This window comes from Rhinolophus ferrumequinum, chromosome 10 (genome assembly GCF_004115265.2).
Source record: "Rhinolophus ferrumequinum isolate MPI-CBG mRhiFer1 chromosome 10, mRhiFer1_v1.p, whole genome shotgun sequence".
In the NCBI taxonomy this organism is placed as follows: domain Eukaryota; kingdom Metazoa; phylum Chordata; class Mammalia; order Chiroptera; family Rhinolophidae; genus Rhinolophus; species Rhinolophus ferrumequinum.
The window spans coordinates 33,259,710-33,281,172 of record NC_046293.1 but is presented as its reverse complement, the minus strand read 5'-3'; the positions used below and the strand labels follow the sequence as shown (position 1 = coordinate 33,281,172).

The following is a 21,463-nucleotide window of genomic DNA, read 5'->3' as shown; positions in this document are numbered from 1 at the left end:
GTGGAAACACGGTATATTATATTACTCTTGGTGTGCCTAAATTAAAAAATTAATGCTTATAAAATCATTCAATGATAATACTCTTTGCAATATTTTCGTGTGAAGGAAAAGGTAAGTAACAGGACTTTCACATACAATTTCTTTTACGAGTGATACCCTGGAAAGAAAGAGGTGATGAGACAAATCCCCTTGTAAACATGCTAATGATAGAACTGTTACAAAACACACTGATGCTATTTACTAGGAGAAAGGTAATGGACAGTGAGTCTTCACCTAGGGAATGCTTTCAACAGGATATCCCTGGTCTGTCTAGGTCATTATTGTATCCCTGGTCTGTCTAGGTATTATTGTAAATAAATCTGGAATTAATAGATCTATGGCTGGTTGGGATAGAGAATGTTACATAGAAATGTAATTAGTGGAATATAAATTTTGGAAGTTTTTCAACCCAAAATGTATCTGCATTCATTCTTTAAAACCTTATACATCAAATCTGAAACAGAATCCACTGTAATTTGAGAGAGAAAAGAATTTAGGAAGCTATATTGACAGTCTTAGATGACTCCAGGGAAAAGTCCTTGTTCTATGTTTTGCTAACACCTGTGTGCTTTCAAGCATTAGTAAATTTGGTACTGGGTAAAAATCTATAATTTGCATGAATATAATTTGACCCACCGCCAATCTCATAGATTGGCACTGCAAGAAGGAGGTACCTGGTCTGTGTGGGTGGCTTATTGTAAATAAACCTGAAACTGATGGAATTATGGGATCATAAATGGGTGGAAATTGTCATGTAAGCTATTTAATTAATGAGGTATAATTTGGAGGTGTTCCATAACCAAAATAGCTTCCTCTATGTAAGCAACATTATGCACGCATTGCTTAGAATCCTTCATGTTAAATCCAAACCAGAACATGTGCTAATATAAAATAAAAAGAACTTTTAGGGTGCTGCATTAACAGTTACAGACCTATCAAAGGGAAGAATGCTAAGTAGATACTTTGTTACAGAGTATATGCTTTGTTGCTGCCTATATCCTCATTGGTAAATTTAGCAATGAGTAAGATCTGCGATTTGTACTGAGTCTGATTTACTATTCAGACATTTATGTTACCTCATTTCTTCTTTTTTTCATTTTCAGATTTTTTCTTCAACTATTGACCCAGGTATTTTAAAACTTTATCTTTTGTCCTTACTTCTAATAGCAGTTTACAAAATATGTCATAAAAGAGACATTTAAAATATAGAATGAACTCCAGCAATTATCAAATACAATTAAGGAAAGCATACAAAAGAGTATCTGTTTCATATCCTTCTTAGAAACAATGAAATCAACTGAAAATTTGATTCTGAAATAGATAACTACACTATTTCATTATACTGCTATTCCCTTTCAACTTCTTTTGCTGAATTGATTGACTTATAATATTTACTACGAACAAATTTTATATACTGTATATGTGACTTAGAAGTTTTAATTTCTCAGTACATTATACAAATATGTAGAGTTTTAAAAGATAAGACCTTAACATTAACTACATTTATTTTATTATTTTTTGTTTATTTATTTATTTATTTATTTATTTATTTATTTATTTATTTATTTATTTTTAAAGATTTTATTGGGGAAGAGGAACAGGACTTTATTGGGGAACACTGTGTACTTCCAGGCCTTTTTTCCAAGTCAAGTTGTTGTCCCTTCAATCTTAGTTGTGGAGGGTGCCGTTCAGCTTCAAGTTGTTGTCCTTTCAGTCTTAGTTGTGGAGGGCGCAGCTCAGCTCCAGGTTCAGTTGCCGTTGCTAGTTGCAGGGGGTACAGCCCACCATCCCTTGCGGGAGTCAAACCGGCAACCTTGTGGTTGAGAGGACACGCTCCAACCGAGCCATCCGGGAGTTCAGTGGCAGCTCAGCTCAAGGTGCCGTGTTCAATCTTTAGTTGCAGGGGGCGCTGCCCACAATCCCTTGCAGGACTCGAGGAATCGAACTGGCAACCTTGTGGTTGAGAGCCCACTGGCCCATGTGGGAATTAACCTGCAGCCTTCGGAGTTAGGAGCATGGAGCTCTAACCACCTGAGCCATCGGGCTGGCCCCTGTATAACTATTTTTCACTGTCTTAAAAAGTTATATTATAAAGGGTAGCTAAAAAATTGCTTACTACTGTTTGACTTTTTAAAACAAAAACATTTAAAACATGCTTATTTTGAGAAATTTTATAATTGAGTACCTTTAATTATGGGAAATCAATGAGCTTCAAGATAAAATTCTAGCCATATGTTCCATTCTTAATAATATTGATTTATTAAAACATATATTGATAAATCAATATATTTACGTATACATATATATGTATATGTATGTATATATCTGCATTATACTTTACTGACACTTTCAAATATATTGTTGTGTGTGATCCTCGCAATAGTTTTAGCTTTGCATTGACACTCACCTTCTTGATTCCTATTCAGATCTCATGAATATATAATAATTTGGATTATGGAGAGGAAAACAGCTTGCGACAAACTTTACTTGATCTTCTCATGCTGACATGGCAGGGGTTAATTGTCTGTGTGTTTGCTGTGGGAGATCTCTATTCTCTTCCACAAAATTGGATTTTATAACCTTAGTTCTACCCAAACAACTTCATCCTAGGTCTTAAAAGTCTTACCAGGTCCTGGCAGTTTCTTTATTCACGTTTACAGCCTCCTTTCTACCTAATATAGACAGGCAGGGGTCAGTTCCAAGGCTGACTTAGAATGATTAGGGTATGATTTACTTGAGTTTTTTATTTCTCTCAATCCTATTTTTAAAATACGCACTGGTATTCTTCCATCTAATTTACCGCCCAATTGTGCCATAGTTCCCCTTTTCTCCTAAGGATTCCTTGTAGTGTGTACTGAGGCTCAGACAAGGACCTGCGTCTCAAGACACACATCTCTGAGTGTAGGGCCAGGATCCTTCTGATTCTCAGCCCAGTGTCCTTTCTACTTGGCTGTATTTAAAACTACCCAGGAGTAAATCAGGCAAGAGAAAGCCATAAAAGGCATCCAAATTGGGAATGAAGAAGTTAAATTGTCACTCTTTGCAGATGACATGATGCTACGTATAGAAAACCCTAAAGACTCCACCAAAAAGCTATTAGAAACAATCAACGAATACAGTAAAGTTGCTAGCTACAAAATCAACGTACAAAAGTCCACTGCATTCCTATATACTAACAATGAAATCTCAGAAAAATTAAAAAAACATCCTTTTTCAATTGCAACAAAAAGAATAAAATACCTAGGGATAAACTTAACCAAGGATGTGAAAGACCTATATGCTGAAAACTATAAGACATTTTTAAAAGAAATTGAAGAAGACACAAAGAAATGGAAAGACATTCTGTGCTCATGGATTGGAAGAATCAACATAGTTAAAATGGCCGTATTACCCAAAGCAATATACAGATTTAATGCAATCCCCATCAAAATCCCAATGGCATTTTTTAAAGAAATAGAACAAAAAATCATCAGATTTGTTTGGAACCACAAAAGACCCCGAAGAGCCAAAGAAATCTTAAGAAAAAAAGAACAATGCTGGAGGTATCACACTCCCTGACTTTAGCTTGTACTACAGGGCAACAATAATCAAAACAGTATGGTATTGGCAGAAAAACAGACACACAGACCAATGGAATAGAATTGAGAACTCAGAAATAAAACCATATAAATATGGATAGATCATTTTTGACAAAGAAGCCAAAAACATACAATGGAGAAAAGACAGCTTCTTCAATAAACGGTTCTGGCAGAATTGGAAAGCCATGTGCAAAAGAATGAAACTGGACTGCTATCTGTCACCATGTACCCAAATTAATTCAAAACGGATAAAAAACTTAAGCATAAGACCTGAAACAACAAATTGCATAGAAGAAAACATAGGTACTAAACTTATGGACCTTGGGTTCAAAGAGCATTTTATGAATTTGACTCCAAAGGCAAGAGAAGTAAAAGCTAAAATAAATGAATGGGACTATATCAAACTTAAAAGCTTCTGCACAGCAAAAGAAACCATCGACAAAATAAAGAGACAACCAACTGAATGGGAGAAGATTTTTGCAAACAGTGCCTCTGATAAGGGCTAATATCCAAAATATACAAGAAACTCAAAAAACTCAACAACAAAAAACCAAACAATCCAATTGAAAAATGGGCAGAGGACCTGAAGAGACATTTCTCCAAAGAGGACATACAAATGGCAAATAGACATATGAAAAAATGCTCAATATCACTAATCATCAGAGAAATGCAAGTAAAAAACCACGTGAGATATCACCTCACCCCAGTTAGAATGGCTATCATCAACAAGACAAATAGTAACAAGTTTTGGAGGGGCTGTGGAGAAAAAGGAACCCTCATACACTGTTGGTGGGAATGCAAATTGGTACAGCCACTATGGAAGGCAATGTGGAGGTTCCTCAAAAAACTACGAATAAAATCACCATATGACCCAGCAATCCCTCTCCTGGGTATTCACCCAAAAAATCTGAAAACATCTATAAAGACAAGCGTGCTCTAATGTTCACTGCAGCTTTGTTTACGGTGGCCAAGACATGGAAACAACCAAAATGTCCTTCGATAGATGAATAGATAAAGAAGTTGTGCTATATATACATAATGGAATACTATTTGGCAGTAAGAAAAGATGAAATAGGACCATTTGTGACAACATGGATGGCTCTTGAGATTATAATGCTAAGCGAAATAAGTCAGACAGAAAAAGTAGAGAACCATATGATTTCACTAATACGTGGTATATAAAACTAAAAACAACAAAAGAACAAGACAAACAAATGAAAGAATAAAAACTCATGCATAGACAATAGTTTAGTGGTTACCAGAGGGTAAGAGGGAGAAGAGAGCAGGGTTCTAGAAGAGGGTAAATGGGGTCTAATATATGGTGATGGAAAGAGAACTGACTCTGGGTGGTGAACACACAATGTTAGATATAATGTATTACAGTATTATACACCTGAAATCTATGTAACTTTACTAACAATTGTCACCCCAATAAACTTTAATTTAAAAAAAAATTAATCAGGAGTAAATCATCCAGGTGTTTACCCAAAGGGAAATATGCTGAGGACTGTTTCTAATTTTCATTTCCCACTCTGGTTCTTCTTTTGATCACTACAGTCCTTAAAGAGGCTCAATAAAAGGACAGTGATGGTGGAAAAAAACGAACCAAAGGGCCAAAATGCAAATCAATTTTGAAATCAATTAGAAGTATAGGCAATAGGTCTCGTAAGTAAAGGTTTTAACTTTGGTTTATAATTGGGGCTAGAGATTATCTATGACTATCTTTTCACCATTTTACCCAGAACGAAGAATGAGTCAACCCAAACTCATTGAATTTAATGGTGATACTATTGCCACTTATATATGGTTTTCCTATAAAGGAAATTATCTTCCTAAAATAAATTTCCTAAAATTATCTTCAAATGGTAAGATTTCTTTCTTCTTTATGGCTGCGTAATACTCCATTGTATAAATCTTACCATTTGCAACAACATGGATGGACCTAGAGAACATTATGTTAAGTGAAATAAGTCAGACAGAGAAAGATAAGTACCATATGATCTCATTTATTTGCGGAATCTAAAGAAAAGAATAAGTGAATGAACTAATCAGAAACAGTTTTGGAGACATAGAGGAAAAACTGAGGGTTGCTAGATGGGCGGGGGGGTGGGGGGGAGGGTGACGGGATTGGAGGGCAGTCGGTGACCACAGGATGGCCACGGGGTTTGAAAATTAATCTGGGGAACGTAATTCAGTGGTTACCAGAGGGTAAGGGGGTTGGGGGTGGGAGATGAGGGTAAGGGGGATCAAATATATGGTGATGGAAGGAGAACTGACTCTGGGTGGTGAACACACAATGTAATTTATAGATGATGTGATACAGAATTGCACACCTGAAATCTGTAATTTTACTAACAATTGTCACCCCAATAAATTTAAAAAATAATAAAAAAAAAAAAAAGAAAAAGAAAAATGGGCTCCCTGAGAGCCAAGCATCAATATGAGTTAGGGAAAAGAAAAAATAAATAAATAAATAAAATAAAATTATCTTCAAAATGAATTTCATTTCTTCATAATGATGAAAAAGTTTTTATCACTTAGATTTTATATCAGGACTTTTAATAGGACAGTGAAATTAAGGAAAAGTAAGTTAGACAGTGGAGAAAAGTATACCCAAGTAAGAAAGACATCTCTGAGTATTTTTAGAGCAAAGTGAAAGAGTGGGATCATATGATATTCCTTATCTATTTTGAAAATATTTATTTATTTATTTCATAAAGCAGAATAACAGGATCCTTGTGAGTTAAGCTCGCAAAAGTTCTTGAAACCCTCTTCCTCGTGAGGATTTCAATGTCTGTTCCCAATCTCATTTAACTAAGAGATGAGAGTAGGAAAAATGAAATTTGACCAGAAGTTACAGAAAATAAAAGAAAGAAGACTTTAAGAATGACTGAAAGGATTTTTCGTAGTCATTCTATGAAAGCAAACCATGAAGTATTAACTATACTATGACAGGAGTCTTTGCAAGGTGTATTGTGAAATAGACAGCCTCACTAAAGACATACATTGAGAACATAATTCATTTTCTTAAGCAACAAATATTTAACTATAGTTCACTACCGCTTATCAGTATTTGCTGCTGTAGAAATCAACAATGGTCAATATTTTCAGAGGAGAATATCACCAATGACTCATATTTCAAACTTTAGAAAATGTTCATGAAACACATTTGGTAACATACTCCTGTGGTGGTGGTTAGTAGTCTTACAAAAGTCCAATAATAAGTAATATAAAATAAGCAATAAGTAAAATAAGTAATAAGTAGTACAAAAGTCCAGTAATAGGATGGAGTGGAATTACTCTAATATGTGAAGGAAATAATTATTTGAATTCGCTTTTGATTCTAAAGGTTTATTAGGCTACCAGTGTGACTGTGGAAGAAATCAATTAACCTTATTTTTAATCATGAAAGCAAGAAAAGTCAGCAGTCATTAAATTCTTATGGTTTGAAAGGCTTCCATTTCTCTGCCAATCTCAGAATGGTGCTTTATTAATATTCAAGGCCAAGATCAGGAGGAAAAAACTTCTAATATTACCATCATGTAGTTCAACAAAGATGCTATTTTTTAGTCATTAGCTCATTAATAAAACTGATGCAAATGTTTCAGAAACCTGAAATCATATAGTAAATGTTCTCATAATTATTGGATTCATATAAAATATGCTGTTTTTATTCTTAATAGAAAATAACATATACAATAGCTCCCTCTAAAAGCATCTCTTTCATAATGACACTTTCTTCAAAATTCTCTTTAGATCTTAATATTAACTTTACTTTAGCTTTGGTAATTCTGGCTTTAAGTTACTTTGTAAAATTGGAATTGCTATACTTAATAAAGCACATTCTATTTATTTTTATTGATGTATAATTGACATATTATATTAGTTTTAAATGTACAACAGGATGATTTGATATTTGTATTATTGTGAAATACATATTGTGAAATAATCACTACAGTAAGTCTAGTTAATATCTACCACTATACATAGTTACAAAATTTTTTTCTTGTGATGAGGACTTTAAAGATTTGCTCTTAGCAACTTTTAAATATGCGATGCAGTATTATTAACTAGTCACCATGCAGTACATTACATCCCAATGACTTTTTATTTTAAAACTGTCGATTTGTACCTTTTAACCCCTTTCACCATTTTTGCCCATGAACCACCCCCGGCCCCTGGGTATTACCAATCTATTCTCTGTCTAAATAAAATTTAAATTACCAAATGTTTGAACATACCTAGGTGCTCTGAGGATGATGATCTACTTCGTGGTCTGATCTTCTGCCTTTCATATAACTCTAGGAAAGCTGGGCTGGGGACAATCTACCAATCGTCTGCAAATCTCAGGTGGGATACTTTTGATTTAAGGTTCTCAATATGGATCTCAGTCTAGGTAAAATCTAGCTCCCTTTATTCTGAGCTCAAACCTTCCCATCCAAAGTCACCCAGGCAAGCATCACATCAAGTCACTGTTCCCATTTATATTTAAGGCTATACAACACAATATAAGCCTAATTATGTAATGTGCATCCCTATACTGCTCTGCATTTAAAAATATACCTTTTTCATTTTCAAAGCTGGCCTCCAATCGTTATTGGTTGGGCCTCCCTTCCTGTGTAATTTAGAATTGCGTTAGGGTAAGTAACTTCTCTAAGAGACATGAAACCAACAGGAGCAATGCCTAACCTGGATGAAGGTGCTTCATGCAGCTTGATGCTGGCACTGCGATCCCTCCGTACTGGGGCCGGCTCCAAAGTGGGGAGGCCTGTGGCTGAGGTGGTGGTGGTCCAAGTCGAGGAAACCCGTCTCAACAAACCCGGGGGCAAACTTCTTCTCAGGCGCTAAGAAGAAGGAGTGTTGATTTTACTACCAAACATATTTTCTATCACTAACTTCTATGTAATACAATGGAAAAAAAAAAGGAGGGGATTTTAATTGGAAGTTATTAAATTATATTGTTTGAATATCACCTTTCTCAAACGTGGGTACTCAGATATAAAATAACACTTTGAGATCTTCATTTCAATGATTACACAAATATGGGACTATGGGAATGATAGTCAATTACCTTAGGAATAATTTTATAGTTATATTAGTTTAATAGAATTTACGTACCTATACACACATATTATATTAGTTATTAAGAGCAGAAGTTTTTCCTCAAAAGTCATTTGTTTGGAACATGGATTAATTTATATCGCCTTGCACAATAGTCTCTTCACCAAAGTGTTTACTGATTTACTTTTAATCTCTTAATTTATAAATGACAGGAGGTAAGTGCAAGAGTGTGATGCAAAATGCCGCACCTCTCTTTTGGTTAACATGACTTAGACATCAGGCATATGGGTAATGTCATCAGTACCAATTCCTCCTAATAGAGGACTTTGCTGGTTGACCTGCGACTTTTTATTATTTCTTCTCTTTCCATATCTAAAGTGAGATATGTGGCATCACCAGCACTGAGGCAAGATTCTGGGATCACCGGGATGAGCACCGAGCATGCTAAAGAGGGTCTTCACATTAAGAATTACAGCGAAGGTATTCTGAGACAACCACAGCGATAATTACAATAGGTAGACGCTCAACCCATTTTTATTTATGGCTAGCTACTCCTAGTAGACTAACCACGTGGACACAGTTCACAAAGATGCAGTCTGCTCTTCTGAAAGTAGAAGAAGTGAAGTGTATGCCACCTTGCAATTCAAGAATAGCTCTGATACTAAATAGTTCCCAGTATCTCTTAAAGATCTGAATACACATCTTCGAAGGTAATTCAATAGGGAAAAAAAAGGTCAAGCACTGTAAATACCAGGAAAATTGCCTCTACGTCAGTCACTCACTTCATGTCTATTTTGAGACCCAAAGGAATCAGTTCATCTCTCTTTGTTCCTTTATGGTCATATGCTGAGCCATACCTTTTTCAGAGAAGGAGATTTTGAAAGGACACTATGTAAACATCTAATTGACAAAGTTGTGTGAAGGACACACTCCTGAGTCACGAGACTCACAAAAGCAGGAGCACTGGGCTTCCCAACTGACCTTCTTAAGGGGACGTCTGTCTGTGTACCAAACAGACAGCTGTGCATGACGTATCAGAGACCACTTAAATTCTAACTTTTTTCTTTCAGTTTTTAATTTGACTTGTTTTCAACTAATGTGAGGTCTAAACACGGTGCAGGATCTATCCCTTACAGCTTCCTTCTGTGAAACTCTTATATCTAAAACATGACAAGAAAACATGATAGAAAACACTAAGCTTATCTTTTACTTTAAATAATCCAGACGCAAATAAAACTCTTCTAAGTTCAAAACCTGTTGGGTTTAGGACAGTCATGAGGGGGCTATGAAGGATACCATACTAAGAACACAAAGAATGAAGGAAACTTGTGTTTCAGAAGGCGATGGATTTTAAACATAATCTGCATTAGTATAAGAACAGGGATTTTTGTCTGTTTTTTTGTTTTCTTCTTTCCTTCCTTCCTTCCTTCCTTCCTTCCTTCCTTCCTTCCTTCCTTCCTTCCTTCCTTCCTTCCTTCCTCTCTCCCTCACCTCCTCCCTCCTTTTCTTTTGCTGCTATAATCTCATCCTATAGAACAAGTCCTGGCATATAGAAATAAAACACTTTTTGAAAGTCTGAATAAAAAAAAATGTAATGTAAAAAGATAAATATTTAATTTCCAGTATATCAAGTGTAAGGACAGAAGTCTTTATGATTACATTTTTTTAGTACTTTGGTCACCATGATCAAACCTCTTCACTGAGTTACTGACATGAATCTGCCTATGGTTTTGGGGTGACAAGAGACCTAGAAGAAAAAAAAAAGTTGAACTTTTCCAGGACTATGTCATTCATACCTACCTTGGGAATAGCCAGCTTGTCTTTTTCAGAGCTTTCTTCAGAGTCAGAACAGGTGTAGTTTTCACTGAAGGAAACAGCAGGATTCATTCTGGGCTTGTGAATGGCCTGGAAGGTGAGCTGAGTGCTGAGCAGGTTGCTTACTGCCCTCAAGGACGTGCACACATTGGGGGGCAGAGAAGGGTCTGCCAGGAGGTCGGTAATGAGGCCGTGAGCCTCGCCCATCACGGCAATATCCACAGTAATACTGGTTCCTGAAGACTGAGACACCAAACAGAGAAATGGTCAGAAAAGGTCGGAACTGAAGGCACAGAGAATGGGCTTTTTTGCAAAGTGGACTGAGTTGATTCTTCAGGGTTGCACTCAAGTAACATGCAAATCACATTTCTGTTTCATATTTTGCCAAAATTTGCCATGGCTTTCACCATTTTTGGGTTCATGGCACATCTTTTAATGTTAGAACTTGGGGAGGGTAGGCTATATTTGAAGAGATTAAAAAGATAAACATTAGTTTTTAAAACTCAAGTATTTTCAGAGAACAGGAAAAAAAGTCATATCAATTACTCCTATGAAGAGCTCAAGATTTTAATGTATATTATTTAGAAATCTCATTTTCAAAATAACATTATTAATCTACTCTAAAATGTTAATGTTAGTGATATTTCCATGTGATATTTTAGCCTAGAATATGGCAATTGTTCAACCAACATTAGAGATAAGAACAAAAAGCAACTCTATTTGTGTTCAAATTCACAAACTGTTCCTCTAATTGTGGTTGGTAAGAATAGAAATTCTGGTTCCAGAATTTTGCAATACATTTGTCATATTCCTCCAAACTGTCTATACGACTAAATGTCATCACTCTGTATTGGCCTGAAGAAATCAGGAGCACAAAAAAAATGAGGACAGGAATGTTCCCCACCCTGCTGGTCATGCCAGAGTCCAGGCAGGAAGGTGAGAGAGCATGGGAGAACATGGACAGACTCAGGGCCAAGAAGGTAGATAAAGGCAGCTGCAGAAAACTGCTACTATTGGAATGTTGCCGTATATAATCTTAAATTGCATAACACAGTAATGGGGTGCAGGTCTGGAATTAGGCTACTGACATCCAAATCCTGACTCCTTACCCTACCACTTTCTAGCTGCATGATCTTTGGCAAAGTATTAAGTTCTCTGTGCTGTGATTTCTCCATCTGTATAATGAATATAGTAATAGTACCAACGTCAGAAAATAATTATAAGAATAAACGGGATAATATATGTAAAGCACTTAATCTTGTGCTGGAAATTTTAAGTGCTCAATAATGATAATGGTATATAAAATAATAATTATTGCAGGAATTCTGGAGTTTTTCAATAAGAGGCTAAAAGGAGTTTGGCTATGCTGTTGGAAAAAAATAAAGTCTAGTCATTCTTTCACAACTGACTTAAAAATAAACTCAAAAGATGAAAAGATTTAAATACAGAAAAGTATAAGATTATTACAAGAAAATATATGGGACTAATTTATAATCTTGGAATGTTAAAAAATAATATGAATTCATAAACTGTGAAGGAAACAGCTGATAGATCTGATTAAATAAAGATATAAACTTCCTAATAAGAAAATATACCATAAAGCAAAGGTAAAAGCCAGTCTGTGAGAAAATGTTTGCCACACAGAGAAGACAAAAACATACCTAAATGAAGAGCTTCTAAAAAAATCAACGAAAGACAAACTTTGATAAAGGGATTGGACGGACGATTCAAATAAAATGAAAATAATAAAAAAATATATAAGAAGGTACTTGCTTCCCTAACATTAAAATGTGAATTAAGCAAAAGTTGTTTTTATCAAGTTATCAAAATGGAATGATAATAAAAGACTGATAGCACGAAGCATTAGTTGTAATGGTTTGGGGAAATAAACAGTGAGTAAAACACAATTGAGTATTTTTGGAAGGAAATTTTGCTGAGTCTATCAGTTTGTTGTTTCAATGTATATATGCTGTGATCCAGCACAGCAGCAGGCATTTAAAGAAAACCTACAGATATGTAAAAATATAAGGACAAAGACAGAAAGGGTACAACAGTGCTCTGATAACAATAACCAAAGAATGTAGACAAAAATGCGTATCAGTAGAGAAAAATGTTAAAAAGACAGTGTGTTCTAACTCTATTATAAAGGGGTATGTACTTATTTAAAAGATTTGGATATATCTACAAATGATTACTTGGTCAAGTACTCATATTGTTTAGTGAGGGGGGAGTGTGCTATTAAAAAGTTAATATGTATTATTTTTAAATCAGAAGATATGTTCTAAAAACACCAACACCCGTGAAGTGATCTAATCTTGTATATGTAATGGATACATTTTTTGTAAAGGTATTGTATAGAAAAGTAAGGTCTTTTACCGTTAGAATAATCATAGTAACCATAATAATAATGGTGGCAGCACAAGTCTACAAAGTAGACACTCTTCTAAAATTCATTTTTGTTAGTAAAAGTAACTTGCCAAAATTAGAATCAGATAGCTGGAACATGGAAATGTCAGGCTGCAAACGCAAGTATTCTGATTCTACAGCACAAGCACTGAACCAGTACACCCAAAAAATTACTGAACTTTTTCGTGTTGTGTTCTTAAATGTATCTGTATTTAATGCTCTATTTAATCACTGGCACATGTTTTTTTGCTGTTTGAAGGCCTAAAGGTATATTATAAACCTATATAAAAATTTAAGTGTAATACTAATAGTTTTAGATATGTAATTATGCATATTTCACTTATGTACCTACACTGTTTACTGCAAAAATGGCCATGAGATGCCACTGAGCTAGGTTAACATCCCCTTGTAGAAACATGTATTTTCAAGTGCATCTCTAATTATTATGCTTCTGAAAAACTCAGGATGAACTTCTGAAAAGAGTAATATTAATTCCTACCCATATTATTCTAATAAAGTTAAAGTAACAAGTCACTACACTGTTTCCTTAAAAAGTTAAAAATTTAAGTTGAACTTTGTTTTCTGGGCGTACATTTTTAGACTTTCTGACAAGCAGATCAACAGTTTATACTCTGATAATTAACAATTAAAAAAGTTTTCTCAAAATGTTCTCAATATATAAAATCTATAAATCTGGAAGAAAGTAGAGCATGCTCACTGACAATTAGGGTTTTAATTTTTAATGAATTATTGGTATGAGAACAAGTCTTTTTATAATTGTCTAATTTTAAGTCTTTTTATAATACATTTTTAAAATAGATGTATTTCTTATATTTTCAGAAAAATAAATATTAAAAATTTAAAGTAACTTTAAAATAGAAACAGAATTGAAAACTCATCCTTATCAGTCAATATTAGTGTTAACATAAGAATTTAGAAAATAAGCACATTATGGATTTCAATGATATTTATGCCGTACCTTTTGTGAAAGCAAAGATTTTCAAGTGAAAACAAAAGCAATATTCAAATCAATAAGAAGCATATTATACATATTGGAATTGGCTAAGAAACCAAAGTGAACACTTTTACTGTTGAAAAACTCTCCCTACTATAATTCAGTCAGGTCTTTGCTTTATTGGTTTTCTGATTCAAGAATAGAATTGTGTAACAGTCAAAAGTTGTTTCACACATAAGAAGTTATCACCACTTTTTGGCTCAAATAACTAAAGGCTTCAATGAGGCATGAAATCTAAAACCAACAATCAGATTCATTTGCCACAGAATCGCCAAGACTAACCACACATCACATTCTGAAGGACTAAAAGACAGACTGGCTGCTATTTCAATAAACAGCAGGCAAGTTACAAAGATGCCGACTTGTCTAGGGAGTAACTGTTAAGGAATTTTAGAGGAGAGGAGCTTTGGTTGATGGTAGATTTTTTTCACACATGATACAAAATATGAAACAAGGGAGTGACTCACACAGAGGCTTGTTCCACACCTATTCAACTTTAAAAATAATATAACTAAATTTCTAAGTATACCAAATAATACTCAGAAATATTTTGTTTAACTTGTGAAATCTGAGATAGTGATAATAAATACTCAAGGTAAAGTTTATATGAAAGTTACTTTAAATGAGTCTTAAGTTAACAACCTGAAATCATCTTTGAGTGCAGTAATGAACCACACTAAGCATAAAACCACAGTTGAGTCTTTTTATGGTGCAAATGATCAAACAAATCTTTTCCTTAAAAAAAAAAAGTAACCAAGCAATATAAAACATTCTACGTTGTAGGCTCTCCTTATAATAGAAATATTTAACATTTAAGAAAATGCAAGTATAATTCCCCAGACACTGTTTAAATGACAACCAAATTTGGATTACCACCTTTAAATAGAAAATCTGGAATTTAAGTCTGATAAACAGTGGAGGAAAGTGCAGTTTTATATATCAAACCAAAAATAACTGATTTTCTTGGCTCTAACATTGATTTCTGTTAAATTAAGTAGGGGGGATACAACATTAATGATTCAAAAAGAAAATGACAATGTATCTGAAAGATTCTCAACTGAGAATGCTTCCAAGTGTCTAAGTCATTTCCACTGTAAAAAAAAAAAAAAAAAACAAACAAAAAAACAAAAAACAAAAAACAAAAAAAACAACTGACACTGGCAGTAGTATATAATGAAATATGGATACGGTGCATGTAAGAAAGACAACTTGGAATTCCCCTCAATATAGTGGACATACAGTCAAAGAGAAATAGTCTTGGCTTTTCATCAAAAAATGTGTGAAGTCTAAATATTTATATGTATTAAGCTAAAATATATTTCTAGAGGTACGGAAAATATGTTGTCTTTTATGATTATCTGTTTTAAAAATTTCTTACATTCACACACCAAACTACTGGTCCTGATTGGTATATGAATTAGCACATGGAGTACAAAAGGTACAAGGCCATATTTTCATCATGTGCATAATTTGGAAGGTTGTGTATATGAGAAGTTGGAAAACAAAGTTATAAAGAACTGGGATACAAGAGAGAAAGTTTTATTTATTCATCTGTATCAAAGTTTTGTTTTATGAGATAGTACACATGGCCATTAAGAACACAGGATGTGCTCATTATTTCAGATATGAAATTTGGGACTTCACCTGTCTTCTTAGCTCTTGTTTTCATCTCTCAAAAGGGGTAATAGCTACTGTGTAGTACTGTTGAAGATTAAATGAGATAGGCACATAAAGATTCTAGGAGAGTGCTTGGCTCACAGGACATGTTCGATAATTATATATAACCACATTATTATTATTATTATTATTATTATTATTATTATTATTATTATTATTATTACACTGAAAAAAACTGTGTGTATAAAGGGATGCATATTGTGTATGTATGTTTGTCTTCTGCTTACACTGGATCAGTAGTTTCTTTATAAATGAAGGCAACATGAAGATACGATTTCTCTACCAACAGTAACAACAAAAAACAAGAAAACAAATATTTTCACTTCTTATTCAAGGTAAATAAAGCCATAAAGATCGTATTCCTTATTCCCATATTTTTCACAAGAGTTCTAATATTAAATTTAGGCTTTTAGAAAGTAATTGTACAAAAGTCCTGGTTTCAGTTAATACGGTTGATTGCACTAGTATGATTTATAATACAGTATGTGAAAGCAATTCTAAAAGCAGGCATCTTAGTTCCATTGTTGGAAGTTTTTTTTGTTTTTTTTTTTTTTCTTTGTATTTAGTCATCCTGGGAGGCACCCTGGGAGGCAAACAGCATGAGAAGAACATTCTCAGGGTGAAAAGGGAGTTGGGATAAGAGAGGAATAAACAATGTAAGGGATGACACATAAAGGAAAGAGTCACTGGGACTTTCTTACTCAATTTGGGTCTTCAATGCTGGGAAAAGATGCCTGATGAGTTTTTGGAAGCTGTCTCCTCCTACATCTCTAAAGTAGTTTTCTACCCCACACCCTCCAAATATTTCTCTGGGAGGCTGTCCTTCTGTGATATTAGGGAGAATAGTATCTTGGTCTTTAATGTACGAAATTCATTTTGAAGATGAGCTGGATTCGATAAAGGATCTTTGGTATATTACTGATTCTGACCCCCAGGCCAGTAAAATAGCATATGTGTTTATGTTTTCATAGGACCCATTTATAATTTTAGACTTGAAGTTGGTTGGGAAATTTTTAAAAAATGAAATCATGTGAAAATTTTGCAGTAACTCATTGTAGGCTGAACCCTGGCTTAATGCCATCCTAAGGAAGCAGATGTTTGCTTATTTTAATTTTCTGGCAGGGAATATGAGTTTACATTTGGATTTTCTCCTTAAGATAATATGTATGTACAGTAGGAGAAAAACATATAGGACCCTTCATCAAACCGCTTTCCAACAACGTTTCTGTTGCTCAGCCCCATTTGAGCCGTGAGACAACAACAACTCCAGCAGTTACCAGAATTCTTTACTTCCTTCTCTTTTGACGTTCTAAGAACATTCCATGTCACCAAATGGGATGTAGTACACGGCCTGTGTTCTTATATATTTCACTATAATCTATCTGCCAATAAGCCAAACATTGTTAAAACAATCCCTCTGTTTATGTTTTCTTAGTACCTTACAGACACTAGCAAATTTACCACGCATCCACAAAAATAATAATTACCACAGAATATTGTTTTATTATGTAAAAATAAAACATACTTAGTAAATTGGATACTTTAGTAAACACCTATATCTCAGAAGATAACAGCTGCCCTTTGATTTCTAAGTTGGTTCTTTGTTTCTTTTAATTAGATAGATGAAGTGGCTGGCAAATCTATGAGGAATTCAGCTAATGAACTGTTCATCTGACTGCTCATGCAAATGAAGGTGGGGAGGCTTGGTTAAGTATAAATTGCTATGTAAATAAAAAGCATTATTATTTCTGCTACGGGAAGAAACTGGATTCTCTGATTGAGCAGTTTGTAAATATAGGAAACATTAGGACTATCTGAAAGAACTATGAACACAACACGTAAGTTGATGAATTCTGATCATTTTTTGTTTGTTATATATTAAGAATTGCTATTAAACTTGAACTGGAGGTTTCTACTTGCTTAGCCTAAAAACAATTTCAGTGAACAACAGATGGCAGTATTCTGCCTTTTTAAAGAACTCTAATTGAACATCTTTTTGAATGAGTGCTGCTCCTTCATAAGCAGGCAGAGTTTATTTTCTTTTTTGCACAAAAAAAAAAGAAAATAAACTAAAAAAAGAACAATTTACCTAAGATGATTGGTAGAAAGCAATAAAATATTTTAAATTGTGTTATATCTCTGAGGAACATTGTTAAAGTCAAACCATAATTACATCAGTAAGAATTCGTCTCAGTTACAAATATTTCATTTCTGTCACCTTTCTCCATTTTTAAAGGATACACATTATAAACATGACCTATTTTCATACACAATTTGATTTAAATTATTTTCTCTGTAATTTTCTATCGTGATTAAAATATTCGTAAAACAAAAACCGTCAAAATATGCATTCTAACACAGTGGTTTTTTTGAGCCTTCATCAGCATTTGTTCCACCTGCATTTGCATTTAGCACTAAAGTCTTTCCTACCTCATGTGCAATGGGCACTTGTCTATGCTGCTGATCTGCTTCTACTGCTGCTGGGGGAGATCTGCTCTGCACTGTGACAGAAGCATCCAAACTGGTCCCCCTGGGAATTCCGGTTGGGGGCATTCCTATACTTCCTACACTAGAAGCACCAAAACAAAAACAAACAAAAGCCTACTAATATTTTGACTGTCATTTAGGTTTCAGGATTGAATTGCATTTTACCTATAGATCAATTTGGGAAGAATCGATGCCTCCACAATATGGAGTATTCTTCCAATCCTTGAATTTGGTATTTCTATTTATTTAGTTGTGTTGTTTTTTTTTAATTTTCTCTCAGTGGTGCTGTGTAGATTGACTGCAGTTTACTAATTTTGCACACTTTCCTTAAACTGATACCTAAATATTTTATTTTGATGCTATTATGAATGGAATTAAATTCTTTTTTTTCATTTTCCTAATTTTACATTATTGGTACACACAAAGACAATTGACCTCCTACTCTGCAGTCTTGGTAAATTCACCTATTAGTTCTAGAAGCTTTTTTTGCCTTAGAAATTTCTATGGTCACAATCATGTCAGATGCATTTCAATCCTAAATCCTAACTGACAATCAAAATTTTAGCAGGTTTTTAAAAAAGAAATTGTCAAGTTTATGCTATAATTTACATGGCAATACAAAAGACTCTAAATAGTCAAAATAATTGCTTGAAAGTAAGAAACTTAGAAAACGCACACTACCTGATTTCAAGATAAACTATAAAGCTCCAGCAAACAAAACAAAGTGATGTTGGCATAAAGATACTCTAGATAATTGGAATAGAATAAAGTGTTAAAATAGTACTACAAATATATGCTCATGAAAAAGGAGTCAAGATAATTCAATGTGGAAAGAACAGTTATTTCCACAAATGATGTTAGAACAAACAGACACAAAGAAAAGAATGAACACTATAAACAAAAACTTACTTGAAATGAAGCGTAGACCTAAACATGAGAGCTAAAATTAAAGCTTTTAAAATATTGTTATCCCATAGAAGCATAAGCAGAACCACAAATTTGAGCTACAGACGTAATTTTAATTATTTTAGTAGCCACGTTAAAAAAGTAAAAAGTAATGGATGAAAATAATTTTAATATTTTATGTAACCCCAAACATTCAAAATATTATAATTTCAGCATGTAACCAATAAAAATATTACAGATTAAAACAACCACCACCAAATGAAAAACCCTTGGAGCTGTAATTTCAGAAAAAGTGTGCATCTCTGACCAGTTTGCAGATGTATTCATAGAACCTCTCTGACATACCACTTTTGACAGCTTTCAATTCAACTTTTGACGTGTAATCATTCGATGAGTTTGTCTTCCTCTCTTAGGCTGAAAGTGCTAAGAAGACAAAGGCAATGCTAATTTTCATTTACCAGTTTAACCCCAGAGCCTAGTTTAGTATCTGGTACTTTTTAGGCACTCAGTGATATTAGAAATGAGGGAAGTCATAAGTAGCATACTCCAAGCCTCCAACAATGCATAAATTTCCTCTCCCTAGTCCTGTGCCTTAAAGAAATGTAAAAAGATAAACAAGTTACAGTGTCCAAGATAGTCCATTAAAATAAGTAAATAATTTTTTGGAAGCCACCTTCAAACATTTAACCTTCTAGCACAATTTTATTTTCTAGTCTTAAGCTTAAAATTAAATAAAAATATTAAGAATTGCTCTTGGAGTACTGGGGTCATGAATAAAAATTATATTTTAACAAACTGATTGTGGAATAACTACTATCCGGAAAATAGTGAAACTGAAGTAATAATACTGATAAAAGAAAGCAATTCTACGGATTTTTCTATAATTTGGTACATATGTGGAAAGAGAAAACAGGATTAGTATATACAGATGAGTATTTTCTGGGAAAAGAGGAAATTATAAAGGGACTGGAGACAGAATGAATGGCCTTCTGAGGACAATGTCCAGGTGAAGTACAGAGTGCTTCAGGTTGAAAAGGATGTGTCTGTGTACAGCATGGTGACTTCAGTTAGTAATACTGTGCTGTATATTTGAAAGTTGGAAAGAGAATAGATCTTAAAAGTTTTTATCTAAAGAAAACAATGTGTAACTGTGCATGATGATGGATAGTAACTAGATTTACTGTGGGACCATTTCACAACACACAAAAATATTGAATGTTGTACAACCAAAACTAATATAATGCTACATGTCAATTATGTCTGAGTAACAAAAGAAAAAAAAGAAAAAGAAAAGGGTATGTCTTGAGAGGTCTGAGGGAACAGATCATGTGAGAAACATGAGACAAATTCAAGAGCTTTGATGAACTGCTAAGGGCAATGAGAAACCTCTGCAGGGGAGTGGCATGATCCATTATGTGTGGAGGAAGGAATCAGGCTGACTTCCAAGCTTTTGGCTTGGCAGATGGATAGCTAAGACTCTTTCCCTAAGTTGGGGGTCACAGGAGTAAGAATATGTTTTGGTGTGGATGCTGAGATATTCATCTTTCAGTAAATATGTGATATTCATGGGATGATTCAAGATGCATATCAGGAAAGACATCTGGACTGGAAATACACATTTGGGCATTAATGGCATAGATACGGCCATTTCAATAACACCCTAACATGGAAGTGTATAAAGAGAAAAGATAACTGGACAGAAGGCAGAGCCAGAATCAATACCAACATTTAAGGTTCAGGGAAAAGAAAACTTGTGAAGGAAAATGAGAAGGGACAAATGAAAACTCTGAGTGTAGGGTCAAACGGGCCAAGGAAATGCTTTTGTCAACATGGGAGTAGTGGTCAGCAGGGACCAATGAATTTGAAAGATTAATACATTATGAAAAATATCCATTAGTTTAGTATCTGGAAGGTTACTGGTAACATTGGAGAGAACTCTTTCAGTGAAGCACCGAGGCTATAAGTCACATTGCAATAATTTGAACAATGAAAGGAAGATATGAAAATGAAGACAGTATAGCAACTATTTGGTGAAAACTTGCTGTAAAATGGAAGAAGATAGAGATATGTCAGCATCTAGAGGGATACCAGGCTCTAAAGAACTGGTGAGCAAGTGAGCAAGCATAAACATTAAAGGGGTTAAAACACAGTAAAGGCAATGGGATGATAAAGATCAAGGTCCAAGAGAAGAAAGTAGAGGGTGGGGGGGACTAACCTTTCACAGTGGGTGATACCTTTCTCATGATAACAAAGAAAAAGGAAGAATGTTTGTAGATTTACCAAGGCGAGAAGTTGGAGTTCTTATACTTTGGCTTTTATTTACTCTGTAAATTAGTCATGAGTCCCTTGTTAAAGTGATACAGACAATGTTGAGGTTAGAGATATAAAGGTGAATGACTGCACATGAAATTTTACATTAAAAAAGGCAAGAACATGAAAATAGAAGGGGACTGCCAGATAGGAAAGAAAGAGAACTGGA

General features: G+C 34.2%; 1 protein-coding gene across 2 annotated transcripts in view; it reads right to left on the bottom strand.

The window, feature by feature from the left end:
- PDE3A (phosphodiesterase 3A) overlaps positions 1-21,463 on the bottom strand; it is a 282,403-nt gene that overhangs the window by 47,687 nt on the left and 213,253 nt on the right. For both annotated transcript variants that reach the window (XM_033117595.1, XM_033117593.1), the window contains exons 3-4: positions 10,479-10,736; positions 8,307-8,461 (exon numbers count right to left, since the gene is read on the bottom strand). In XM_033117595.1, the coding sequence (XP_032973486.1) occupies positions 8,307-8,461; positions 10,479-10,736 (413 nt within the window). The remainder of the gene's footprint in view (positions 1-8,306; positions 8,462-10,478; positions 10,737-21,463) is intronic.